This window comes from Myotis nattereri, assembly GCF_964212035.1.
Source record: "Myotis nattereri genome assembly, chromosome: 16".
Classification (NCBI taxonomy): domain Eukaryota; kingdom Metazoa; phylum Chordata; class Mammalia; order Chiroptera; family Vespertilionidae; genus Myotis; species Myotis nattereri.
Window position 1 is genome coordinate 53305745 of NC_138091.1, and position 26778 is coordinate 53332522.

At 41.8% G+C, this 26778-nt stretch overlaps 1 protein-coding gene across 3 annotated transcripts in view; it reads right to left on the reverse strand.

The window, feature by feature from the left end:
- GRB2 (growth factor receptor bound protein 2) overlaps positions 1 to 26778 on the reverse strand; it is a 60524-nt gene that overhangs the window by 6237 nt on the left and 27509 nt on the right. For all 3 annotated transcript variants that reach the window (XR_013996997.1, XM_081110319.1, XM_081110320.1), the window contains exons 3-4: positions 6209 to 6306; positions 73 to 195 (exon numbers count right to left, since the gene is read on the reverse strand). Coding sequence is in view for 2 of the 3 variants with exons in the window: in XM_081110319.1 (XP_080966445.1) it covers positions 73 to 195; positions 6209 to 6306 (221 nt within the window). In the remaining variant the exon portion in view is untranslated. The remainder of the gene's footprint in view (positions 1 to 72; positions 196 to 6208; positions 6307 to 26778) is intronic.

Genomic DNA, 26778 nt, shown 5'->3' on the forward strand with positions numbered 1-26778 from the left:
CCTGGCCTATGGCTTCACAACTCAGGTCATCGGGAGACAAGGATCCCGGCAACCAACACAGGAAATACTTACTTGACAGAGAGGGAGAAATCCCCAGGAGCACTCTCACTCTCTCGGATAAGGAAGGCCCCATCATGCCGCTGTTTGCTAAGCATTTCTTCTGCCTTGGCTCTGGGGATTTTGCCAAAAAACCACCTAAGGAAGGAAGGCAAGCCGGTCAACATCTGCTTCCCCAGAAAGAAGTGGGATATGCAGCCTCCGAAATGTAACAACACTCCTTGACAGGGGTAGGGCCTCCCTCTTTACCCTTCAGTCTCAACATGCCCAATCACGCCGCTCTGTCAGGCCCTCCTTTGAGAGATGGACTATCTCCCTTCAAACGCCTTCCCCTACCCCGCTCTCCAGAAAGTGACTCAGAAGGCACTCTTCCTGTAAAGGTAGACACTTACAAATGGGCCTCCGGGGCCAAAGCCCCCTGGGCTCCCAACTGACTCATTGCAAGTCCACGTCCCAGGTACCGACTGAAGCAGAGGGGAGACAGGCTCCTTCTTGCTGCCATCTGATAAGGCTGCAGCTTTGCTAGGGTGGGAAATGGGGCAGGAAAGCGGGAAGGCCCAGAGGCTGGAGACAGGGTTACTTCTTGTAACAGCCCGAAGGGAAGAGGTTCAGGCTGTGAGAGGGCAGCCTCCACCAGTAACTAGGGTTGGCCTTCCGCTCAAAGCCAGTCTCTGCTGTCCCTGCTCCAAGTCTACCTTTTAGGAGCCATCAGGAACATCGTAATTTATTTATCATGTGTGTAAGCAGCTAGCTGCAAAAGTCGACTTTTCATTTGGAGCAAGTTAGATTCTTTTGCTCTCAATGCTAATTCACCTTGGCGACAAGAAAGAGGGTGAATTCATGGAAAACTGTGTGAGCAACTGGCCTGTCACTTACCAGGAGGAAGAGGAGGAGAACACTTTAAAAGCTTAAAGTCACAGCTGCCTAAGTATTTCACATAAAAACCAAACTAAGATGGATAAGCTGCGAAAACAATGTTCTCTTTTCAAAGTTGTCTTTAACATATTGTTATGATTATTTTTTAAAAAGCAGCTATGTTTCTTAGAGCTAATGCAGACCTGTCTGCCCTGCGGTGTGGCTTAGTGGTTGAATGTTGTCCCAGGAACCAAGAGGTTGACGGTTCAATTCCCCGTCAGGGCACATGCCTGGGTTTCAGACTCGATCCCTAGTGAGGAGAGTGCAGGAGGCAACCTATTGATGATGTTGCTCTCTCATCATTTCTGTTTCTCTATCCCTCTCTTTTCCTCTCTTTCTAAAAGAAAATAAAAATTTAAAAAAATCAATAAAAACATGTATTTTTTAAAAAGACCTGTCTGCTTCATTGAACTCCTTACATGGTAATTAACATTCAGAAGTTGCCATTAGTAACCTTTAAACATTCCTAAATCTACCTACCCTACATGTGTCTTTCTCATTTTGCTTCTCTAATGCCAAGCTGCTAGGAGCTGGTACAATCTATCTTCCTGCTTCTATGAATAATTCAAGGGTAAGTCCTCCAGTGCCTGGAAGTCAGGCTATACAAGAAAAATCACATATTAATAAAACAGGACGAGCTCCAGTTATGAAAGGAGAGCTAACAGTATTGAGACCATCTGAATGTTTTCTATTTTAATCTCTGGTACTGTCAAGTTTATAATGTACTCGCACCATAGGCATCTGCCTGGGGTGGGGCGAAGTTACTCAACAGCCACATTCTTTCCTCCTAAAACCCCCAAGACCTTCCCAGCAGCAGGCATTTTCTTTCCTTTCCTACTTTTTAAAAGTAATAAATATAAATTAAAATACCCGAGATGTGCATTCAGTAAAAATAATAAGCAAGGCTCCTCGCTCAAACTCCCCAGAGGCCTCAACTGTTGGCAGTTACATGTGTATGTTTTTAGACCTTCCCTTATGGTGCACAGATAGACAGGCAAATATGGCTACAGGGTTTTCTTGCCCCCAGTTTAAAATTAACTCAATTTTATTTTCAATTAAAGAACAAGAACTTTAGTGAAGTAAAGTACACTACTAATTGGAATTTTTACAAAGTAAACATACCTCCATTAAAAGCACACAGATTGAAACATAGAAAATTAGTTGGAGACTTTATTAAGTAAATATTTATTTTGTATCTGCTCCTATTTTTACTAAGCACGTGCTGCGCGCACACACACACATTCCCCCTCACCCCCGCCAAGGATGGCCCACAATATAAGGACTATTAGACTATATGAAGAATGTTATTACTCTGTTACAACATTTAAATACTATCAACCTACATTTCCATAGCATTTTATACTGTTTATAAATTTGATTAGCCTCTTTTAATGGTGATATTTATTTGTAACCACATGGCTCTGTTCAAAAATTTAAAAACTTTTAGAAAGATGGGTCTATACCATCTCTGCTATTATACAAATAGCAAAGGAGAAGCTAATGGGAGGAGGCACTTCTTTTGCAATTTAATTCTTTACTGCACCCCATAGGCCCCCCACCCACATGCATTTAATGTGAAAGCTCATAGTTGGATCCACCCCCAGTATCTACAACTCATCCTGCAACACTAATGCCAACAATCACTTTATAGTCTGTGTTTAATTTGTTAACTCAAATGCTATATTAGGTCATACTCCATTTTAAACTTCCCTCTTCCTAACAGAAACCAAAGGTTTTGGGGTGGGGTGAAGAAGAGGAAGGGAGGGAAGAGGGGAGAAGAGACTGGTACTTTGTGCTCTCCCACAGCTATGAAATGGACACTAACTGTACTTATTGGTATCCAGCCGCAGAGCAGCCCTGTAACATGAAACATGCCTGTAAGACCAGCCACAGCATAGGTACAATGCCATGGTCTTATTTAACAACTCACTTAGACCGTGGAGTAGATTTTCAGCCAGAGTCTGTGAAGAGCACCTGTACTGGATGCTTCCTTTTTAAAAAATTAATTTCAGAGAGGAAGGGAGAGGGAGAGAGAGAGAGAAACATCTCATCAATGATGAGAGAGAACCATTGATTGGCTGCCTCCTGCACACCCCCCACTGGGGGTCAAGCTCACAACCTGGGCATGTGCCCTGATTGGGAATTGAATTGTGACTTCCTGGTTCATAGGTCAACGCTCAACCACTGAACCATACCTGACTGGGCTGGATGCTTCCTGATCAATTATTCAATCAAAGTTCTTTATTGTGAGAAACCAGGCGTGAGAGTGACTCTCCCTAAAGGCTAGCCAACCAATCAGGTCAGTGACCATTACTTTCTAAGAAAGGTAGCCTTTCCTATTATTTTTCTTTTTTAAAAATATATTTACTGATTTTTAGAGGGGAAAGGAGAGGGAGCGAGAGAAACATCAATATGACAGTGGAACACTGTTCAGCTGCTTCCCATATGCCCCCTACCAGGATTGAGCCCGAAACCCGGGCATGTGCCCTAAGTGAGAATCCAAATGGCAACCTTGCGGTGCAGGAGACAACACCCAACCGAGCCACACCGGCCAGGATTCTTATATTTTCTTAATAGTTTAACACAAAAATTACAGTGTGGTGTTCTGTTGAATTCCCTTTCAGCCTGGAAATATGAAAATGAAAAGGAACTTAAGTTGATTTTATCATCATTGGATTTAGCGCTGGTGTCAGCAAACCATGGCCCTTGGCCTAAATCTGCCCAGTTTTGTATGGCTCATAATCTAAGGCTGTTTTTAAAAAATTTTTAAAGGCTGTTTTAAAAAATTCAAAAGAAGAGGTGTATGTGTCATGACAGAGATTGCATGTGGCCCACAAAGCCCCCAATATTCATTATCTGCCTTTTACAGGTTAGCCAGCCCTGCTCCATTCTGAGGAAGGACTGAATGAACAGGTTGCACATGCTACCTGGCTTCCATGGATGGAGGGATGGAGGGAGGGAGGGAGGGAGCACTGCGATCCAAGGAGCCCCACCCACTCCCGGTAACCACTACCCAACAGCTTCTCCCTTCGCCCCAGTGCATTCCATCATCTGTCCATGAAAAGCCTGCACAGCCCCCAAAGCAAACACTGATGTTACGTGGCTATACTTCCCAGGAGTATAAATGAAGACAAATTCTCCAAGGAATCTAAGACAAAAAACTGGTAGTGGTGGTGGTGGCGGGGGGGGGGGGGGGGGGGGCGTGGTGAGAGACCCAACTTATATAAGTTATAAGACAGTACAAATTCCAAACAAAAACTAGAATTAAAAGTTTATAAATTAGACTGGTTTTCACCTTGTAAATCATTCAATGAAACTCCTATTGAGCCATTATAAGGTGCCTGTCTTCTGAAGTAAAAGAGGTATATTTGAGTGCCTCACAATTTCATTACAGAAATGTCTGTAAAGGTATCTTCCCATTCCCAACTGCAGGGAACCCCGCCTTCTGTCCAGGCTCAGGCTTTCTGGGTGTGACCTCTCAAAGAGCTTCATATTAACGACATAGAAATTGCATTCATCCATAATGTAACTACTGCACCTAACTTCCCAGCACCTAGCAGTCTCTGCCACATAGTAAGAACTGTAAGAGTTACTGACCAACAGATAGCTTTATGGTGAAGCTCCTGCGTCATTTGTTTCATTTTATAGAAAGTGAATAATCTTTTAGAACAGATTCAGTTCCTAAGGTAGCATTTGGCCCACATTTAATTATTAAGTGGTGGTTACCTCTGAAAAGGGTATATGTATGGGCAGAAACTCATACATTGCTCTAGACCAGGGGTGGGCAAACTTTTTGACTCGAGGGCCACAATGGGTTCTTAAACTGGACCGGAGGGCCGGAACAAAAGCATGGATGGAGTGTTTGTGTGAACTAATATAAATTCAAAGTAAACATCATTACATAAAAGGGTATGGTCATTTTTTTTTTTTTAGTTTTATTCATTTCAAACGGGCCGGATCTGGCCCGCAGGCCGTAGTTTGCCCACGGCTGCTCTAGAGTTTTCTATATTATGAGTCTTTTATAATGAGAACTATATTCATAAATTACTAGCATTGAAATAAAAATACTAGAAGTGTTCCTGATTTGTAGGATAAAGAGGAATAAACTAGACAATCTTAAAGGTCCCTTCTAATTCTATGACACTGTAAGCTCTGTGCCAGGTGAGGTAAGCTCTGTGTAACATGATGTAGACGATGTTAGATGATGTGGGCTCTGTGTAAGATATGGTGTGGTTAATATCTTGCTCTAGTGCTTGAAGGAAGAGAAATGCTTGTACACATTAGAGCGTAACAACGGGGGAGAGGGACAAATGGGGTGATACTCAAAGTGGGTCAAGTTATCTAAAAGTCTTATCACTTGTGTTAAACCGAGTAGATGGAAAGACCTTCATGCCTCAGCGGCAGTCTAGTCTGAGCACTGGAAGCCTCAGTTCCCCTGACACACTAAGCACGAAAAGACTGCTTTAGGGGTAGGAGCGGGACCAATGAGAGAGGTGGTCAGTGAAGGTGGGAGGACAGTGATTGTTAGGGCTCCCAGGGTCCCACCGTGTCACATATCATTATGAACAGGAGGAGCTCTAGAAAAAAATAAATGAAAAGAAAAAAGTTCACTGCTCTCAGCAGCTTAAAGTAAGAGCATTTTGCTTTCTCTGAAATGGAAACATTAAGTGGAGAGCAAGGGCAGTGAGTACAATAAACATTTATTGAGAACCCATTATAGGCCAAGCATTGTGCTCTAAGGATACAACGATTATTAAGATATGGTCTCATAGGAAAATCAAACATATCAATATAAAACCCTGTGATTAGTACCCTTTCTAAAACTAAAAAACAAAAATACAGAACTATGAAACATCTGGCCCTAAGGGTTTCTTAGAAAAAGAATTATGGACCTGCAAAACTGTTTTATTACTTGAAGATCACTGATAGTTATTAATAATCAAAAACATATATACTATTATTATGTAATAGTATATAAACTATTGTTTTAAATGAAACAATTGTTTCATTAGTGAAAGATCACCAGCAAATACTATTAATCTGAAACATACACTATTTATTATTGACTGTTATATTATCATTATATACTATTATTAACATGAATATACAAAATCAATATGCTTTGTTAATTCCCTGGGAAGGCTGAATAAAAGTACAACATGCATTTCAGTTTAAAAACATTACTGGAAACAAGCAAGCAGGTCTGACCCTTGGGAGACAGTAGGGGCCAACTTACGGATGTGGTTTCATTTCTATGTAATTCTTGGGAATGAAGCCATCTTTCCCATTGAGTTCTGCCTTGTACCAATTCTGATCACATTCTTCATTCAAAACCTAAAAAGAAATAAGAAATACACACACAATTATGTCCTTTTCACTCTTTAAAGGGCAGCCACTAAGGCAATTATGTTGCCGTTAGGTTTGTTTGTAAAAGGTGCTATTTGAAGTATTATCAGGTACATGGATGCAAGAAAATCTTCTTGAAATTTCAAGCATTATGTCAACCCTGAGAGTTAAAAAGAAAAAGGAACTGTCCCTGGAAATGAGAGTTCAGACTCCCAAGCATCTAGCATTAAACCTTCAGCAGAACAGCAGAAGGGAGGATGATGGGGAAAGTAACAGATCAGTATGGGAGTGAAGATTCTAGAAAACAGCAAACACTGAGTGAACAGACTCGGAAATGGGACCTGACTACTCCAGGTTTCCAGCAGTGACTCAGGTATGTTTTCAGATCCCCAACGAGTGTTCTCTCCAATCCTGCTCCCTGTTAGTTCCACAGATAGGCTAGGACAGTGGTTGGCAAACTGCGGCCCCTTGAGTGTGGCTCTTCCACAAAATACCACATGCGGGCGCGCACGTACGATTGAAACTTCGTGGCCACACTCAAGGGGCCAAAGAGCCGCATGTGGCTCGCGAGCCACAGTTTGTCGACCACTGGGCTAGACCATGACTTTGTAATCTGTAGAGTATTGTATGTTGCAGGACAGATCTAGGTATAGAACAAAGGCCATCCTTTGAATTCTAGATTTCTAACAAACAGCAAAGGGCAGGAGGCATTTTTAAAAAATATGTTTTATTGATTTTTTACAGAGAGGGAGAGGGATAGAGAGTTAGAAACATCGATGAGAGAGAAACATCGATCAGCTGCCTCCTGCAAACCTCCCACTGGGGAGGTGCCCACAACCAAGGTACGTGCCCTTGACCGGAATCAAACCTGGGACCTTTCAGTCCACAGGTCAATGCTCTATCCACTGAGCCAGACCAGTTAGGGCGGCAGGAGGCATTTTTAAAAAGTTGGTAACTTAAAGGAGAAGATAGAGATGTGAGCCAAACTCCAAAACGGTGAGCCCAGAAAAATGCTGATGGACTAGTCAGTGGTAGTCAACGTACACTACCCAGCAAAGTTCTAAAAGGAAGTTGGTAAAATTCTTTACAAATGGTTTATTCAAGGTACTGAACAATGCTGTACTCATTGCCAAATTAGAATCTAGATTGCTTCAGAGTGTATGATGTGTATGTATAGGCATTTCAGAGTGAGACAGGACCTTAGATAAGACTGAGAGCTAACCAGCAAATAGCCCAGCATTAAATGAGCCTCAGAGATAATTCTCTCAGAACCAGAAGTTATGTCCTGAGGAGTTTTACAACACTGAGGCTGGTTAACCTTTGGCCCTGCCTGTAGGCGACTGAGTTTAAGTGTGCAAGATAAAGTGGTAAATTCTGCCAGTGTGAATTCGAGAGCTCAGAAAAAAATCAGCTACTGGTAAGCCCCATCAGCTTCCGTGGTGAAAACTTGTTTCTTTTTAACATTGCTTTTCCCTCAAAAAATTTTTATTTTATTGAATACTATGATGATACAAACTAATATATATCAAATACATCCCTAATTTTAAAGTCTGCATTTCAAAACCAGTTACCTGTGCTGTAGCCAGCAAAGTTGTTCTGTTCTAGACGATTACAAAGTGCACATGGAAGATGATGGTTTGGGAGCGTCTTTAAGGCGCTCCCTGCTACGATGACACTGGCATGTCTGAGCAGTAAGGCTGAGCCACCAGCATCACATAAGACGCTGTGACCTCGGGAGGCAGCTGCCACCCCACATACGTCACAGCAGACTCAACAGCCTGAGAGCAAAGGCGCTATTTTAAAAGCTGCTTAAAACCAAGATTTTATCTACCAAAAAGAAGGGGTTGAGAAAAAATGTGGCCTAGCAATTATATTATAAAGCATTATTTAATAATAATAATAATAATAATAATAATAATAATAATAATAAACCTTCAGGCTTATGAACAAATTTTTCAAAATGTCTTGAAAAGCCCTGAAACAGTGAGCTGTATACTTACTCTAAAGATTTCTTGAAAGAACAGAGGAGAGTCAGGAGGTGATTAAGACCCATCTGGTCATCACAACAGAACAAGGTAGTCACATGAAAAAGGTGACTTACAATGTAAGGACAGCTGTTTATGGCAGAGGATCACGCAGCAACACATTCTTCTGATCGTCTTTACCAAGAGGCAAACCTGCCCCTAAAAAGGGCCCCCTCCCCCAATTCACACACACACACACACACACACTCCAGGGCAATTCCCAGACTTGGTACGAATTCAGAACTATGATCTTCTGCAGAACAAAATTATTACTTGGGCCTGGCTGGCGTGGCTCAGTGGTTGAGTGTTGACCTACGAACCAGGAGGTCACAGTTCGATTCCGTCAGGGCACATGCCCGGGTTGCAGGCTTGATCCCCAGTGTGGGGCGTGCAGGAGGCAGCCGATCAATGATTCTCTCTTATCACTGATGTTTCTATCTCTCTCTCCTTCCTCTCTGAAATCAATTAAAAATATTTTTTCATGTATAGGGCGTAATGTCACAGGAAAGTCATAGCATCCTGCCACCTGTGAAGAATAAGCCCAAGTTGCTGTTGGATGTGTTCTACACAGAGGAGCCATTCTTCAGGCACTCTGCTCTCTTCACACCCCAAAAACTATATTTTAAAAAAATTATTGGAGGGACATTGGGGGGGAGGGGGTAAGAACACATATCTAATATCTTAATCAATAAAGAAAAAAATTATTACTTGGTGTTTAATATGCTTTTCTCCCCCCCCCCAAGAATGCAGGAAAATATGGAATTAATGTGTTTATTAAAAAAAAAAAGCGCCCAGACAGTGTGGCTCAGTGGTTGAGCATCAACCTATGAACCAGGAGGTCAATGGGAGAAAAAGGGAGACATCTGTAATACTTTCAACAATAAAGATTTAAAAAAAAGAGTGTCCCTGCTAACTGCAGGCCACCCTGGGAGTCAGGGGCCAGGTCTGCCCACCCACCCGCTCCACTGGTACATCAGCTTTCACATGCAAGCCTTGCAGTTAGGATGGCATAATTTAAAAGATATTTTTAAAAGTAAGTTTTATTCACGTTTAAAACAGCAAAGGACACAAATTAACATAAGTGAGTCTACTGTGGAGCAGAGAAAGGGCCAGAACTGTATGTGGATGAGTCTGCACCTACCTACAAAGACTGTTTAATTTGCTATGGTTTTAGATGAACGCTCACATCCCTCACAAGTGATTTTAAAAGCCTGACTAGAGTTCTGAGAATGAGGAAGCTGCCCCTGCCACCATTTCCCCACGACAGAAGGCAGGCAGCTTACTGTGCACTCGGTCAGTACCTCTTAACAAATAAATGGCTGAGTTCAACAACCAATTTTCATTCAGTTTTTGAAAATTCCAAGGAATGTTTTTAGCTATTACCCCACAGCTGCATGTTCTATTCCAACCTGCATTTTCCCTCAAGTTATGACTTTGAAGCCACACAAAACACTTTGGTTTAACGGAAGCAGATTGATCAAGAGATGAGGTTACGAAAGGAGGAAGAGAGAAGTTTCGATGAACAAGTTTTTCACAGCCCCCAAAATACAGAGGGAAGCAGAAAATAACACAGTGAGACTTCAGGAACCCCCACAGTGCCGACTTACCATCGCTACTCTATGGGAAAGGACATTCTCAGAAATAAACTGTCTTCCCAGGGACAGCTCAGAGCAGTGGTTGCCAACCTTTCGGACCTCACGGACCACCGGTTGGTGACCGCTGGCTCAGAGCATTCCACGTCTACTTGTCTACAGTATGTGATTCTGGTAACATTAATCGCTCCTGCCCCTGTCCCTCACTCCAACCTGAGACTGTTCTAAAGGCAATGCAAATTCCCATCTACACCAATACCAAATAGAAACTTTCCATATAGTTAAAAGAGAGAAAGAAAGAAAGAAAGAAAGAAAGAAAGAAAGAAAGAAAGAAAGAAAGAAAGAAAGAAAGAAAGAAAGAAAGAAAAAGCTAGAGGTCAAAGGTTTAGGTCTCTGACCCATTAGGAGCACAGGACACAAGAGGATGAACACACGGGTCCAAACTCCATTTTCATCAACAATGAGCTACATGCGACAGTGTGCAAATGACCATTCTCTACATTTTGGTTTACCCAGCTATAAAGTGGCAACACTACCTGCCTCCAGGGCAACTGAGCAGATTCCATGAGGAAATGTAATCAGCAGCATAGCCAGCAGCACAGAGCCACACTCAAGCTGTCCTAGTGGACACGGACTTCCCCATAGTTACTTTGTTGCACACATTAGCACTAGTATTAGAGCTAACAGAACGCGGGGGCTCTGGGGCTGAGTTTCACCTTCATGAAGTTAGGTATGGTTGATGTGATGCTGCCCATGGGCACTGACAGCCGCATGGTAACACAGGACGAGGGCCCTGTTTTATTCTGAAAACACATGATTCTGTGCTGACTCACAAAAAGATTTTAAATGCAGAATTCAAGGATTACAATAGTTCATTCCCTTCCTCTCCCTTTTATACAATACTGGGAAACAAGAACTGCACTTCATATTCTACACAAATAATAGAAAAAGGTGTCTTTTAGTAAAATGGTAGATAAATAAGCATTTTATTTGTAGGTTGCTGTCTTTTGAAATATTAAGACATTTTCTTGCCTCACTAATCTGTAGACAAACAAATAAGAAAAGGAATCATGATTTTTTTCTTTGTTAAAAACATAAGCTGTACAGTTGTGGAAGAGTAAGTAGTCCCAATAAACCTTTCAACATACACTCTAATTCTAACAGCTTGCATGGGTTCAACATTTCTTCAGGGAAAATTATTCAAAGTTTTATCAATTTGTGAAGCAATCTGTAAAAAGCATTTGTGCAGGAAAGATGGAAACAATTACATATTTAAGTTCTTACACACAGAAAATCCCAAAATACCACTTATAGCTGGTCTCTGCATCACAGAATTCAACATAAGCTGGCGAGGTTTCCCCAGCTCTTCAAAGGTCAATCAACCCCACAGAAAAAATACTGATATACTGCTATGACTTACAGAGGCTTTTTAAAGACTTACTCCCTAAGAAAAATTCTCTAGGCCCTGGCTAGAATAACAGCCCTGGGAGGGCCATTTAAAATCAGTCTCTTCAGTTGCCCATGTATACTGTATTAGAGACTAGTAGAACGCTCTTTACTTAGGCTCCCTTAGTACGGATTACTGACTTGGCCTCAAACTACATTGATTCATTACTAACATTTTAAATAAGTGCTTTATAATCACCACCTCCATCTGTTACAGTTTTTGCTCAACATGAAAAACATCTTGGCTACGCTGCCTGTCTACTGTGTGCCAAATCATGAAAAACACCCACACTGCAGATAAGTTATTTTGAATTTTAATGATGAGATGACCAACTTAAAGGTAGTTTAATAATTAAAGTTCCTGGTCCTACCAGAAACCTTAAATTGTTTATCCAGGCACACAGAGAGCAACAGTTCTCAAGTTCACATTGCCAGGCCAGTCACCATGCTGAGAAAAAAAAAAAACAACCAAAGAAAAGATACGCCAAGCACTGTTTGACCCAGTCAAGACTCCTGACAGGTAGTTGGTCCTTAAAGGCCAGAAATTGAGAAGAAATAAGATGCATTTTTGAAGTTTTAAAACTCTCCTAATATTGGCAGGTTATAAAATTGTGTATAAACATCAAATTATGCTGTTTTATTACATGGTTTAAGGAAAACCTATTCATTTAAAAAAGTATTTATGTAATGATATGAAACCAAGGGGGTAGTTTACGTTATGGTAATGACTTCTCTCAGCAAAAGTACAATATCTATGCCATGTTCTGTTTGAAATTGGTATTTCCACATGATTCATTTCTTTTGGGATCCAGGAGTCCTAAATCCTTGATTTTTTAATGCTATTTTCTTTTAGGAAACAATTCTATTTACCAAACTAAAGAAGTCCAAGTGGCCGAAACCGGTTTGGCTCGGTGGATAGAGCGTCGGCCTGCGGACTGAGAGGTCCCGGGTTCGATTCCGGTCAGGGGCATGTGCCTGGGTTGCGGGCACGTCCCCAGTGGGAGATGTGCAGGAGGCAGCTGATCGATGTTTCTCTCTCATCGATGTTTCTGGCTCTCTGTCTCTCTCCCTTTCTCTCTGTGGAAAATCAATAAAATATATTAAGAAAAAAAAAAAAAAAAAGCCGAAACCGGTTTGGCTCAATGGATAGAGCGTCGGCCTGCGGACTGAAAGGTCCCAGGTTCGATTCCGGTCAAGAGCATGTACCTGGGTTGCGGGCATATCCCCAGTGGGAGATGTGCAGGAGGCAGCTGATCGATGTTTCTCTCTCATCGATGTTTCTAACTCTCTATCTCTCTCCCTTCCTCTCTGTAAAAAATCAATAAAATATATTTAAAAAAAAAAAAGAAGTCCAAGTGTATTTGTTGGTCAAGTCTACCTTCTGATTACTAGTGACAGACACGATGGTGAGAGGTGCTAAGTTTTGCCCTTGAAACAATTTTAAAAGGAAAAGAATGAAAAAGAGGGAGGGAAGGAGAGAGGGGAAGGGAAAAAAAATCCCCAAATTCCAAAACTTTCCACTGGTAAAATCATTCATCACTTTTATATGGCTGCCATTTGAATAGTACCTCCTTTCCTGTTGCCCAAGCTAGATTTTTCTACTCTCTCTAAGCAGCCACTATCAATGAGGAGTTTGAAGAGGGAACACTGGATCAAGAGACCAAGGCCCACCAAATGTCCAGGCATCACAGTTTAAAGCTGAATTGGTTTTACCTCAATCTATTTAGTGCCCTAAATCAGTTTCAAATACCATTGTTTTTCCATTAAAAAGCCTTAACCCAAATTATCCTTAGCTTGGCTTTCCATTTCCAGTTTCTGTAATTTGGCCATGACCTATTTATCTGGCCTTCTCCCCCACTACTTCACTAAAGTGAACTCTTCAGTTCAGTTAGGCCAGTCACCTCCCAGCCTCTAAGCACAGTGTACTTCTCATGTTTCCTTCTGGTTGGATTGTCCTCTTCCTTAGATATTTGGATCTTTCAAGATTCAGTTCAGAACTTACAACATGTCTGGTCACTTGCCTCAGTTTCACCTTTATAGTATTTAATGGAGGACCATGGTCATTAATAACATATAATTCCTTTTGACATCTTTACTACCACTTTTGTACTAACCAAATTCAGGATATTTCTTTTCTGATAAATAAACCAAATTGGATATTCTTATCAATTTCTCCAGATTCAGTTGTCAATAAGAAAGCTGTTCATGATATTTTAAGAAAACAGGAAGGTTTGCCCTGGCCGGTTTGGTTCAGTGGATAGAGCGTCAGCCTGCAAAACTGAAAGGTCCTGGGTTCGATTCTGATCAAGGGCATATGCCTGGGTTGGGGGTTCGATCCCCAGTGGGGAGTGTGCAGGAGGCAGCTGATCAATGATCATCATTGATGTTTCTATCTCTCCCTCTCCCTTCCTCGCTAAAATCAATAAAAGTAAAAAAAAGAAAGAAAACAGGAAGGTAGTTCACACTTATGTGTTATTATTCCACCCAGATAGACCTAGAGGCAGTGAAACTTAAATGCACAGGCAATAACCCAAAACAAACTCTTTCTACCAAAGGGGTACCAAGAGTTTCCATTCAAAATAACTGTCTTTTGTGTTTTGTTGACTCAAGGAAGACATATTATTTTGGTGTAGTTGATTGCTTAACAGAAGAGTGAAATGCTCTCAGAATACCAGAATTTCAACTGCAGAGGGGGTATAGGAGGTAGAGAGACAGAGACATAGAGATAGATATCAGGGAGTTTCAAGAAAATTCTGTGCATTTGAAAAATTCTGCAATCATTTGATGGCCTGTACTGGGCAAGTACCATGCAACAAGCCCCGAGCCAAGTGAGCTGAGGACACATGGATCTGCCTCCCAAGGAGCTTAGAACCCAGTAAAGTGCTAGTTGCAACACCATGTGATGAGTGCCAGGAGAGAGGGAATTATGGGTACAATGGTGGGTATCAATTCAACAGAAAATATCTGAGTTCCAAACACTGAGGAGAAAGACCTAACTCCCATTCAGGGATACAGGAAAACTTCCTGGATGACGTGTGAACTAGCTTATATTCTTTGTTTGCATCTTTAGTTCTGCTCGGCCTGTGTAGGACTGTGAGTGGAATGAACGTGGCGGACTTACCAACTTGCTATCAAGCAAATACAGAGATGAACTGTTCTCTTGGCCACACTGGTGGTGGCCATTCACTAATAGACTGGTTGAGCTTCCTGAAGTTGAAAAGCAAAACCGTTACTAATGGTTTCAGAACTTCCTAACTGAAAATAACCAAAATAATCTCAAATTTGGCTAATTCTTTACTTTAATGATGTATATTTGACTACTGTCATTACCTTCTTTACTAACAGAAGGCTTTCAAGCTTAGTTAGGTCAAATTCTACAACCCTTTCCTCAAAAACAAACAAAAAACCCCACAATAAAATAAAAATCAAAGCCTCTTAGGCCAAGGGAGCAGCAGTCACCCATTTCCTGACGATGCGCAAACCTGCTCTCACATTCACCAGGTTCGCCCTCCAGGATCTATCTACTCAGGCCCGTGGCTTTGGCATAATAAAATGAAACAGGAGCTCCAACACCCCCCTCAATTGATGACAACAGAGTTTATTAAATTTCACTTGAGGCCTTATTGATTCAAGATGTGAACTAAAGGGTCTGTCAATTTACAGTCATTCTGTGACCCAAGAGCCATCTCCAAGAACGTAACAGAAAGAAAAAACAAAGCAACGTCAGTCACCGAGTTAATCGCCGACAGCTGCATAAGGAGCTATGACTGAAAAACTCAAGGCCAGGGGTCCGTACACCTAAAACGCTACCATTCTGACTTAAGAAAGCTGCCTCCCACTGCATTTTCCATTTCGGAGGCAGTTAATCTAGCTTCACATCAGGAGTCTGGTGGCAAAGAGGGACTGGGGATGAAGTCGTAAGTCCTCATCCTATTCCCAGGATGGAGGTGAATGCAGGCAATTAAACAGATCATTACAATACTAGAGTGAAAATGGGATTAGTGTTCGTTTAAGTACAGGATTAGGGAACCGAAACCCAGCTTGGAGGGAGGGGGACACGGTCAGAGAGTGAATTTGAGGAGAGACCCACAGGATCTCCTGTGGTGTCTAGGCGAAAGGCAGCAGTATGCAAATGAGTGAGTTCAAGCTGGTATGCTAAGGATGATAATCAGAAGGCACTGAACAGTGACACTCAGCTGTGCATTTTTCGAACACTCCACTGTCGGAGCACACTTTCCCTTTCCACTGAAGACTGGTGAGACCGGCCCCCTGGGGCAGAGAGGGGCAGGCCCGCGCAGCACAAAGCAGGCCTGCGCAGAGCATCTAGCTGCAGAGGGGCCTGCCCACCGGGCTGCTTCACAGCCATGCTGTATCACAACTGAACTGTTTTGCAGGGAATAGTTGTTTTCACCACACATATTGCACCCCCCCCCCGCCCCCGCCCCCTGCACTGGGCTGTGGGAATGGAGTGCAGGGAGACCAGGTGGGGACTGCTCTAGCTGTCCAGGTGAAAGATGACTGTGCTTGGACTGGGGTGGGGCAGTGCGGTTGAGGTAAGGTGATAGAGTCAAGATGTTTTTGGGAGGTGGAATCAAAAGGGATTGATGATTACATGTGGCTCAGTAGTCTTCCTTCTTGACCACCATTTTTTTTCTGAAAAGCTTTAGAAAAACCTTTTTTATAGAGCTGCTGGGTAATTTTCTCTCTTTTAAAGCCACCAGGAATAAAACACATCATTTTATTTTTATTTATTTAAATTTTAAAATGTTTTATTGATTTTAGAGAGAGAAGAAGGTAGAGGAGGAGAGCAGGACGTGGGGAGAAACATAGATCTGAGAGAGAAATATTGATCAGTTGCCTCTTGTATGTATCACAATCTGGGTATGTGCTCTGACCAGGAATCAAAATTGCGGCTTGCGGTGAATGGGATGATGCTCAACCAACTGAACCACACTGGCCAGAGCAGAAAGCATACTTTTAAAAGGTAGATGGTACCCTGTGCTGGTATTTTCCACCAGCCTCCCCACATCCTACCCTTCTCTTTGTGTGCCCTGGATCTGTATGGACCACAAAGACAGGCTCTCTTGCTCTCTGGCTCCCAGGGGTAACACCAATGGAAAGGCCTGCAGAAGGCTCCCTCTGTGGAGGTGTCAGTGGACCCTCAACTGAAGGTCGTAGCCCTACTGACCCAGTCCTTTCCTCCTCCACATTCTGGCACCTCCCTTCTGGCCCACTGTGTTCTTAAGGCCTTAAGACGGTAACCTGGTTACTAATTCTGGGCACTGCATCATCCCTGGTGGTTTCCAGAGGAACCCTGCCCACACCTTGTAAACAATCTCGTTATTCAAGTCTACTCAAATTAGTCAATTTAAGTGTGTCCTGGGTTTCCTACTGGGACCCTGATTGAAATTATCCTCAAATCAGTTCTATCTTTCGGAATTCATTAAGGAGATAGTTCTTATATAAAGTGACATTTGTCACAGGGCAAAAGCACTGAAGGAAGTACCCAAATTCTACCAACTACATGGATGAAGAACTAAAAAAAAGAGCCTTGCTTTACAAGGTCACAATGCTTAAGCAGCCAAATAATCCGGTTTATTATTGAGCTAGTTATGGGAAATTGAGAAAGGGGATAAAGGTATGAAAATCTAGGATCTATAGTCTGTCATTACTAGATTGTCACAGTGATTTACAGGAACTACCTCTGTGAATTGCATTTGAGTTAATGTTTAAGTGTTTACTATACTGAAAGCATTGTGCTAGAAAGCTGCCATGGGAATTAAAAAAGAAAGACAGTTTCAATAGAAATTTTAAAAAAGGACGAAAGACACAGTTTCTGCCCTCAGAAGTGTTTATAAGCTAAGGGAACCATGTACACAAACAACAATAAAAGTACACAGTAAGTGGGCTAAGGGGAGCTGCTGCTGATGTGCTGGGTATGGAAGGCACAGCGACATTTCCAAATTAGCTTCATGGTCGATGCAGAAAATTCAATTCATGTCTGGAGGAACTAGAAAAAGGGCCACTTCAAACAGTGCAGGAATAGAGCAAGAAGTTAAAGGTAGAGCAAGTCAGAATATGTAAGCAGGCACGGTAAGCCAAGCCATCGTCCCATTTTTATTTTAATTGGTGTTCAATAAAGAGGGAATCATAGTTGTTTAATCACACTTTACTTACTATCTCCCGATAGGCTGCACATTGCCCCCTGTGATGGAGCTGTCAAATTTAAGTGACAAATGGTCATTACGGTCACTGTGGACAGTCACCTGCTGTAGGGAACCACTCTGGCAATGCTGCTCCACTGCCGGACAGCAACTGCCTACAGGGTAAGATCAGCTACCCTGCCCGCTGCCTCCTCCACGCTGCTCGAGTGCCATCAGGAAAGCTGAAGAGTCTTAGAGAAATCTTCCAGGACAGGCCTTCATGTGGGCCTGCTTGGAACAACTAGATTGAGTAGCCCAGTTGTCTGTGTCTATCACTCCATGTGACAGACCTTCCCCTGCCTCCTTTCTGAATGACCGTATTGGCAGAGATGAAAACAAGCTAATACTGAGTGATGGTGGTGGGGTGGTAATGGTGAGAGTATAAAAAGACATAAGGTTTCACAAAAATCAACTCGTCATATGTATTAAAATTAAACATCTGAGTCTTCATACGTATTAACCCAGTAATGCCATTCTTAGGACTGTATTCTAATAAAACAACTAAGAATGTATATTAAGACTCAGGGAGCAGACAAATATATAGTGAGCGTCTATTTTGAGTCAGGGGCTGTGCTTGGTCCTGGAGATACAATAAAGAAATGATCCTGCCCAGCTGGCGTGGCTCAGTGGTTGAGCCTCGACCTATGAACCAGGAGGTCATGGTTTGATTCCCCCTATGCCCAGGTTGCAGTCAATCAATGATTCTCATCACTGACGTTTTTATCTCTCCTTCTCCCTTCTTCTCTGAAACCAATAAAAAAATATTTTTTTTTTAGAAAAGAAAGAAATGATCCTTACTTGCAGGTAGTTGACAGCAAGGAGGCAAGGTAATTACAACTTCAGGTATAGAAAGTTCTATGATGAAAAGTTCAGGGTGCTTTATAGAAGAGCATAACTTGGGGAGACCTAATCTAATCATGCATAGAGACAAGTGTCAACGAAAACTCACCTGGGCAGTGAAATTGCAACTGGAAGCCCTAGGTGTGAGTAGGTCTCAGCTAGGTTTGGGAGTGGCAATGAAGGACATGGATTAGAGAGAGCAGAAATATTCCAAGCAGAGGGGAGAACCTGAGCACAGTTTTGCGGGTGGGAAGGGGTTTAACAGAGTCTAGAAGGAAATGCTGAATCCCAGGGGGTTATGTGAAGTGGAGCCATGGAGGCCTGAGAGACAGAGAGCTAGGCCAGATTGTGTAGGGTTTTGACGGTAGAATAAGGATTCTGGAAAATTATGGACTGAATTTTTTCTTTAAGATCATGACCCTGGCTTTTGTGTGGCAGGCACATCTGAGGGAGACAAAAGTGGCAACAGGACTCCTGCATTAGCCAGGCAATAGAGAGAAATGTAGGCTAGGGTAGGGGAAATCTGGCTGTTTTGAAGGGACTCTGAAATAAACATTAAAAAACAACAACACCCATACACATTATTTCAAGACTCTAAATTCACTGCTTCCCACCAAAGGTGCTCCCTCTGTTTACAGAAGCGAACACAGTATAGGGTGAGATATCAAATTTAATGCCATCTCATAGGTTTCTCAAGGTGACAGAATTAAAAAAGTAGATAAAGTTTAATCATCCTCCACCGTATTTAAAGAAAAGAAAGAGAAGGTATAAAAGGTATAATCCTTCAGTTATGAAGAATGATCCCATTTTCTGAGAACCTAGGGAATGTTTAATTGCTGTACAATTAAAAATAGCTACACAAAACTACTTTTTTCACACAACCAATTCAAATGGCTATATAATGTGCAGAAAAACTTTAGAATCTATGAAAAGACTCAATTTTAACTAGTATACCCAGACACATGCTTACTCAGTTATTACTGATACTTTTCTCTACTTCCACAAGTGACATTAGGAGTCTATATTATAAGATCCCAAATATGGGCACTTTCATCAAGAAAAATGGACATTAATGTTCATGACATGACAACTTTTTCTAAGGACCTCTCTAATGGACTGGAGACAAATATAGCTGTTGTTAACAGGCAGGCTGGATGAACCACCCCTCCTTTTACTGTTGGAATGGAGGCCTCTCCAACAATTAACTAGCTTTTGTGACCTCCTTCAGGCAGCTGCACAGCTCAGAGACAGCAGGCTGCGGAGCGGGCTGGGCGGGCTGAGAACCCCGCTGCTCAGGCTCGTACCATCAAAAAAAGACAAGCCTAGCCCTGCTCCGCCTATTAGTTTTATCTCTTTAAGCACCTACACACTGTTCCCTGGAAAACCAGCACTTTCATCCCACAGAAACGTCACAACCTGCAGAGAACTGAGGGACTAAAAGGACTAAATAATAGGATGTATTAATGCGAACAATGGGTCTGTCAGACCCTCAATTCCAGGCTACAAGAACGTCCTGATCTCATGTAGCATTTCAAGTGGGAAACTGGTGTACCACTTCAAGATTCTGGGTCAGCCCCGGAATTAACAGAGCAGCAACATCCGTGCTACCTGGAAATGCAAGCATATAGGATTCACTCTTTTGCCCATGGTAACAAGTAGTTTTCCAAGTCACAAAAATGATCAGAATTATGATTACCTAAGTATGACTGTCTGCAGCCACAGAATGGTGTCATCAAACCTTTATAATCCCCATTCGTGTGGTAAAAGAGTATTAATGTCATGAATAGGTCTGCATAATAGACCTATAATGATTAAGCTATCAAATTTGAACGGATTAGAACCAAAACCCCTGTTTTCTACAGTTGACTATTCATGGTCAAAGTCACAGTTTACAGCTCTGGGAGAAAAATTTAAGCTGGTTAAAAAAAAAAAAATCAAAGTTCCATTATTGGATGGCTTTCTGCTTTTCCTGGAGTTCTAACAACCTTAAAACAATTTTTTTTCTGGCTTTATTACATTTTTAAGTTATTACAACTTGTCAAGGATGGTATTAAATGTCTGGAACACCCATTTCCCTCTTCAATAGGTCTATCATTCTGGGATTTTTCCTCTAATACTTTCCTCAGTTAAATGTACTGATTCCTAGATTTCACGTCTTCCTTATTCTTTTTTGTTGTACTTTACAAGAAAGGATGCCTGGAAAGCAAGCATCTGGAGTACTGGCTTGTCTGTCTGAAAATGCTCTGATTCTATGCGTATTCCTGAATGCTAGTTCAACTGAGTATAGAATTCAACAGAATCCTGAGCTAAACAGCATTTCCCCTCAGATTTTGAAAGACATTGTTTTCTGGTATTTGGAGTTGCTCATGCAGTTTACTGGCAGTCTCATTAGCATTTCTTTACAGAGACTTGTTTCCTTTTTCTAGATACTTTTAAGAACCTTTTTTTCTGGTCATTTTGAAATTCAACAATAATCTATCTCAATGAGGATCTGTTTTGGTTCGTTATGCTGGGTATTTGGTGGGCCCTTCACATCATCAGTTATGAGAAATTATCTTCTTTCTTTTAAAAAATTTGATAGTGTCTTTCCTCTCATTTGTACCATTCTCTTTCTGAAACATTAACTCAGTTATTTGACCTCAGGAGACCTCCAGTGGGCTCTTCCTCTGCTTCCCTCCCTGATTCAGCTCTCTCCTAGATGACTATCTATCTCATCACCCTTAAGCCTCAACTGTCCCTTCCCAGGCGGATGATCTCACTTCCTATTTCACTGGAAAAAAAAAAAAAACCCCACCAGAAGCAACTAAAAGAGATCTTACAAAGCTCCTAACACATCTATACTACTACTTGTACCTGTATCTTTATCCTCTGCCTTCCATTACTTTTGTCCAAGCTCCTAGCAAAATAAAACCCTACTTTTATGCGCTAGATCCTTACTTGTCTGCTCACGATCATCAAGCCAGTAATTTCCCTTTCTTTTTTCTACATCGTTGATTTTTTTCTCTCTCTACTGGATCTTTCCTATCAGTAAATAATTCTGTTTCCCCCATCTTTGGGACTGGGATGAAAACAGACTTCTTTGAGTCTACTGCCCGATCTCTTTCCTCCCTTTACATTGAAACTCCTCAGAATAGTTACACCTGTATTCCTTGTCTCCAATTTCTTTCCTCCTGTTCTCTCCCCGGCCTCCAACATTTTTATTATAAAAGCTTTCAAACGCAAAGCAAAGTTGAGTTTTACAATGAACATACATTTACCCATCATTTAAATTATACCATTAACAATACATGCTTTACTACTTACCTATCTATATATCCTTCCATTATCTACCCTTCCAGGATTTCAAGTTGCAGACATCAGTCCACTTTCTCCTAAATACTTCCGCATACATATTACCTATAATTAAATATCAGTTTGCAGTGTTTTTTCCCTGTGCCCACCCATTCGCTTTGAACCCAAACATGCTTTTGCCCTCACCACTTCACTGAAACTACTCACAGAGGTCATCAATGATCACCTGCTGCTGGATCCAAAGGCCAATTCTCTGTCCTCATCTGACTTGGCCCATCAAGAGCACACAATAGAGGCATTCATTTCCTTTGCCTTGAAAAACTGGCTACTAGGACACACGGCCTTCTAGGTTTGCTTTCTACCTAACTGGCCACTCTTTTTGGCCTCATTTGCTAGTTTCTTTTTATCTCATTAATTTTTTTTTAAAAATATATTCTATTGATTTTCCACAGAGAGGAAGGGAGAGAGATAGTCAGAAACATCGATGAGAGAGAAACATCGACCAGCCGCCTCCCGCACATCCCCCACCGGGGATGTGCCCGCAACCCAGGCACATGCCCTTGACCGGAATCGAACCCGGGACCCTTCAGTCCGCAGGCCGACGCTCTATCTACTGAGCCAAACCAGTTTCGGCGATCTCATTAATTTTTAAACATTCAAGTTCCCAAGGGCTCCATCCCCTGAACCTATTTTCTTTTCTATCTACACTCATTTGCTTGATTTTTCTCCTCCAATCTTATGGCTTTTATATACCCCAAATCAGAACACTTCTCTCTACTTCTGTTACCACTCCAATTCAAGCTGCCATTACCTCCCCTTGGATTATTATACAGTGATTTCTTCACCGCTTTCCTTCTGTCCCCTTCAGAAGGTTCTCAAGTCTATAAATCAAAATAACATCATTACAATGTAAACCAGATCTGTCACAGCCAGAATGAGTGAAAGCAAACATGACAGCTACGTGTAATGTGGTATCCCACATGGAATCCTGGAACGGAAAAAGGACATTAGGGAAGAACTAAGGAAATCTGAGTAAAGTATGGACTTTAGTTAATAATAATGTATTAATATTGGTTCACTAATTATAAAAAATATACCATACTAACATAAAATGTTAGTAATAGGGAAAACTTGGTGTGGGGTTTACTCAAACTCTTTGTATAACTTTCTGTGAATCTAAAACTGTTCTGAAAAACAAAGTTTATTATTTTTTAAAAGCTAGACTGCCATTCTGCATAATATCCTTCAATAGTTTCCCCTTCTTTTTTTAAAAATATATTTTATTGATTTTTCATTGAGAGGAAGGGAGAGGGATAGAGAGTTAGAAACATCGATGAGTGAGAAACATCGATCAGCTGCCTCCTGCACACCCCCACTGGGAATGTGCCCGCAACCAAGGTACATGCCCCTGACCAGAATCGAACCTGGGACCCCTCAGTCCGCAGGCCGACACTCCATCCACTGAGCCAAACCGGCCAGGGCTCCTCTTCTTTTAATGTCTGGTATTCCTTGGTTGTGTGCGCCTAAAACTGAGGCAACATAAAAGCAGACTAGGAACTCTGCTGAAAGTGAGTGAAGCTTGACAACTGAGGTTTTGCTTCTGAGAGTCAGTGAATAGGGTCTGTCCAGCTGAATATATGGTATATTTTTCCAATGCCACAAACTTTTTTGAGACAATTTAGCTAAAGTGGTATTGTCTATTATCCTCAAAGACAATTCTGCATTTGCTGACAAATTCTCTCATCATATTGTTACCTACCTTTGCAATTACAGTCCCTGTTCACTGTTCTTTGTATTTCATACTAAACACTCAATACTCAACTATCCTTACAAGCACAATGGAGAGAGGCCATAATGTAACTTAAAATGAGATTAAAAAACAACAAAAACATCCATAATATTGGAGATACTTAGTAAAATGAATTAGTTCTTTAAAACCCTAATGAAACCATTACTTCCTTTATACTTATCAGTGTGCTAATAACGAACTTAAAAGAATGGAGAAGATCAATTTAAGAGAGTTCACCTTTGACTAACATAGCAAACACCACCAATCACTTCGTACAAGTTCACAGTATTTTCTGATTAGTGTGAAGTGTACAGCACTGAACACAAAGCTCTCCATTATCTGGCCCTCGCCTAAGTCTCCAGTCTTACCTTCCTGTTACTAAAGCTACTGCAAGTAGCTTCCCAACTGCCAAGATGTTTCACGATTTTCAGACTTGGAATACGCCGTTTTCTCTGCCTAAGATGGCAAACTCAAGACCTAACTTAAGGACTACTTCCTCTCTGCTACCACTGAACTTTGTATTATTATCACAGTTGTATCATCATCCTTGTCTCAATATATAGTAACTAGAGGCCCGGTGCACAAATTCATGTACGGGTGGGGTCCGGCCGGCCCACCCCAATCAGGCTGGGTGGAGGGGCTGCGGGCAGTTGGCTGGCCGGCCCCATCCCCTGGTCGAACTCCCGGTTCAACTCCTGGTGGAGGGGACAATTTGCATATTAGCCTTTTATTATATAGGATTATTTGTCTTCTACTAGATTAAGCTACTTGAGGGTAGGAGCCTCATCTATTAATCTCAGTATCCTCTGGGCATTCAGTAAGTGTTTGACAGTTTGATTTATATTGCAAAGAAAGACCTTTGTTGGAGAGACAGTACGCTATAAAAATATTCTAGTTCTTCTTCAAAAGAAGCGATAAATGATCTCCCAAATGTAAATGAGGAAACGTGATTATTACATAATGAATTTCTACACCTGGTTTTCTTTTTACTCATAATAAGCAAATGCTTCAATAGTGTAAATCTGAAAAATATGATTTCAACAGATTGCAACCACTTGTGTGTGCGTGTGTGTGTGTGCGCGCACGCACACACAGGCATCCCCCCACCTTAGAAAGACAATTCTGGACAACAGGGACCAGTTTTATATGTGTTTGGAACAATTCCTGGTAACTGAAAACCCTTTACACATCAAAGGACCAGATGGAATTTTAGGAGGTTTTCCAATCCATTTTCCTATTATAAAGTCTAGTAAATGAAGTCATAAGTATGGGCAAAGTAATTACCCTATTTTAGAAAGTGTCCACAGAACTATCCTTAACAGTCTATACAAACGTAATCTCTACCCATGCAATTTAGGTCAAATTCAGGATCCGTTCACACAGAACAGCAAAACACCACCATTACCATGTGTGTCTGCACAGTGAGGAACGAATGGCATAGAACAAAGTGCAGTGGACCCAAAAGGACCCTGAGATCCATTGGCATCCACACTGCCCTCCCTAGCCGTGCTCAGGTCCCTTAGCTCGTCTGAGCCCTGTACAAATTCCTCATAAACTGAGAGTGCAGGACGGAGCCCTTGTAACGGTAGTTTCTTTTTTACTTTAAAATTAAAATGTGAAAAAGGTACACTGTATTGTGTACCTATTTTAAGACATTTTTATGTATATTAAGGGCAACCCTTTCCAGAGAGGGTCTTTTTATTTTACAGAAGAACTAACTAGAGTTCAAAGAGGTTTAGTGCCTTGACTACAAACACAGTCAATAAAAAGCAAAACTACAGTTCGCTTCAATTTGGGCCTGTCTTGTTCTAAAAACATTTTGCTAATCTGCCTCCTGGAAAAGGGGGGGGGGGGGACCTGAAACAAAGAAAACTACGGAGTGGCAAAGATACAAATAAGTATTTCTCCTTTGGGCAGCATAAGGGCAGAAAAAGAAGTCAACATAGTCTACTCTGCATGGGAAGGGAAAGAGAACTGCTAAGAAAAATGGGCCCAGACACAAATGTCATCATAAATTCTATCATTTAGTTTGCTGTTGTTGTTAATCCTCACCAGAAGACATCTTTTCCAGTGCTTTTCAGAGAGAATGAAAGGGAGAGAGGGAGAGAAACATCGATGTGATTGCTTCCTGCACGCCCTGACCAGAGGAGTGCACCTGCAACCCAGGCACATGCTCTTGATGGGGAACTGAACCCGAGACCCTTTGGTGCACAGGGCCGATGCTCCAATCACTGAAACACACCAGCCAAGGCAAATTCTATCACTTCTTCATCAACTACTTAATTTGTCAGGAAACACCATCATACTACTTCCGGCATATATCTAGTCTTGTGCCACTGAACAACGATACATTCTGAGAATTGTCATTAGGCAATTGTGCTGTGGGATCAGAGAGCATGTACATACCTAGACGGGGTAGCCTATTGCACACCTAGGCTAAGTAGTATATCATCGTCATATATGTGGTCCACCCTTGACCAAAATGTCATCACATCGCGTGAGACTGTATTTCAAAATACCTAAACACTTGGATAAAGGGAAATACCCTAAACAGTTTGAGGAACCATCCTAAAAACTGTGAAGGAAGTCCTGGGGCAGGCATGCAGGACAATAAACTCCTCACCAAATTAGGGGTGAAAAAAATCTTCCTAATTTAGGTTTTAACATCACTGAAAACATCATGATTTCATGGAAAAAACATATTATGCTCATAAACGTGTGTTATTAACTGAGCAACTCTACTCATACAAATTAAATTAATATTGTAAATTATAATGTGGTAAATATTTTAGGGTTCCTGTTGTCCCAACCCTGGCATTTTTAAAAAAATATATTCTTTTTATTGATTTCAGCAAGGGAAGGAGGGCGAGAGAGATAGAAACATCAATGATGAGCGAGAATCATTGACTGGCTGCCTCCTGCATGCCCCGCACTGGGGACCAAGCCTGCAACCTGGGTATGTGCCCTTGACTGGAATCAAACCCAGGACCCTTCAGTCTATAGGCCAATACTCTACCCGCTGAGCCAAACCAGCTAGGGCCCCCTGGCATTAAAAAAAAAATTGTATTGAGGGAGGGAGAGAGGGAGAAAGGGAGAGACACACACACACACACACACACACACACACACATCAATGATGTGAATCATTGATCAGCTGCCTCCTGCATGCCCCCTACTGGGGGTCGAGCCCACAATCCAGGCATGTGCCCTTGACTGGAATCGATCCCGGGACCTTCAGTCCACAGGCTGATGCTCTATCCACTGAGCCAAACCAG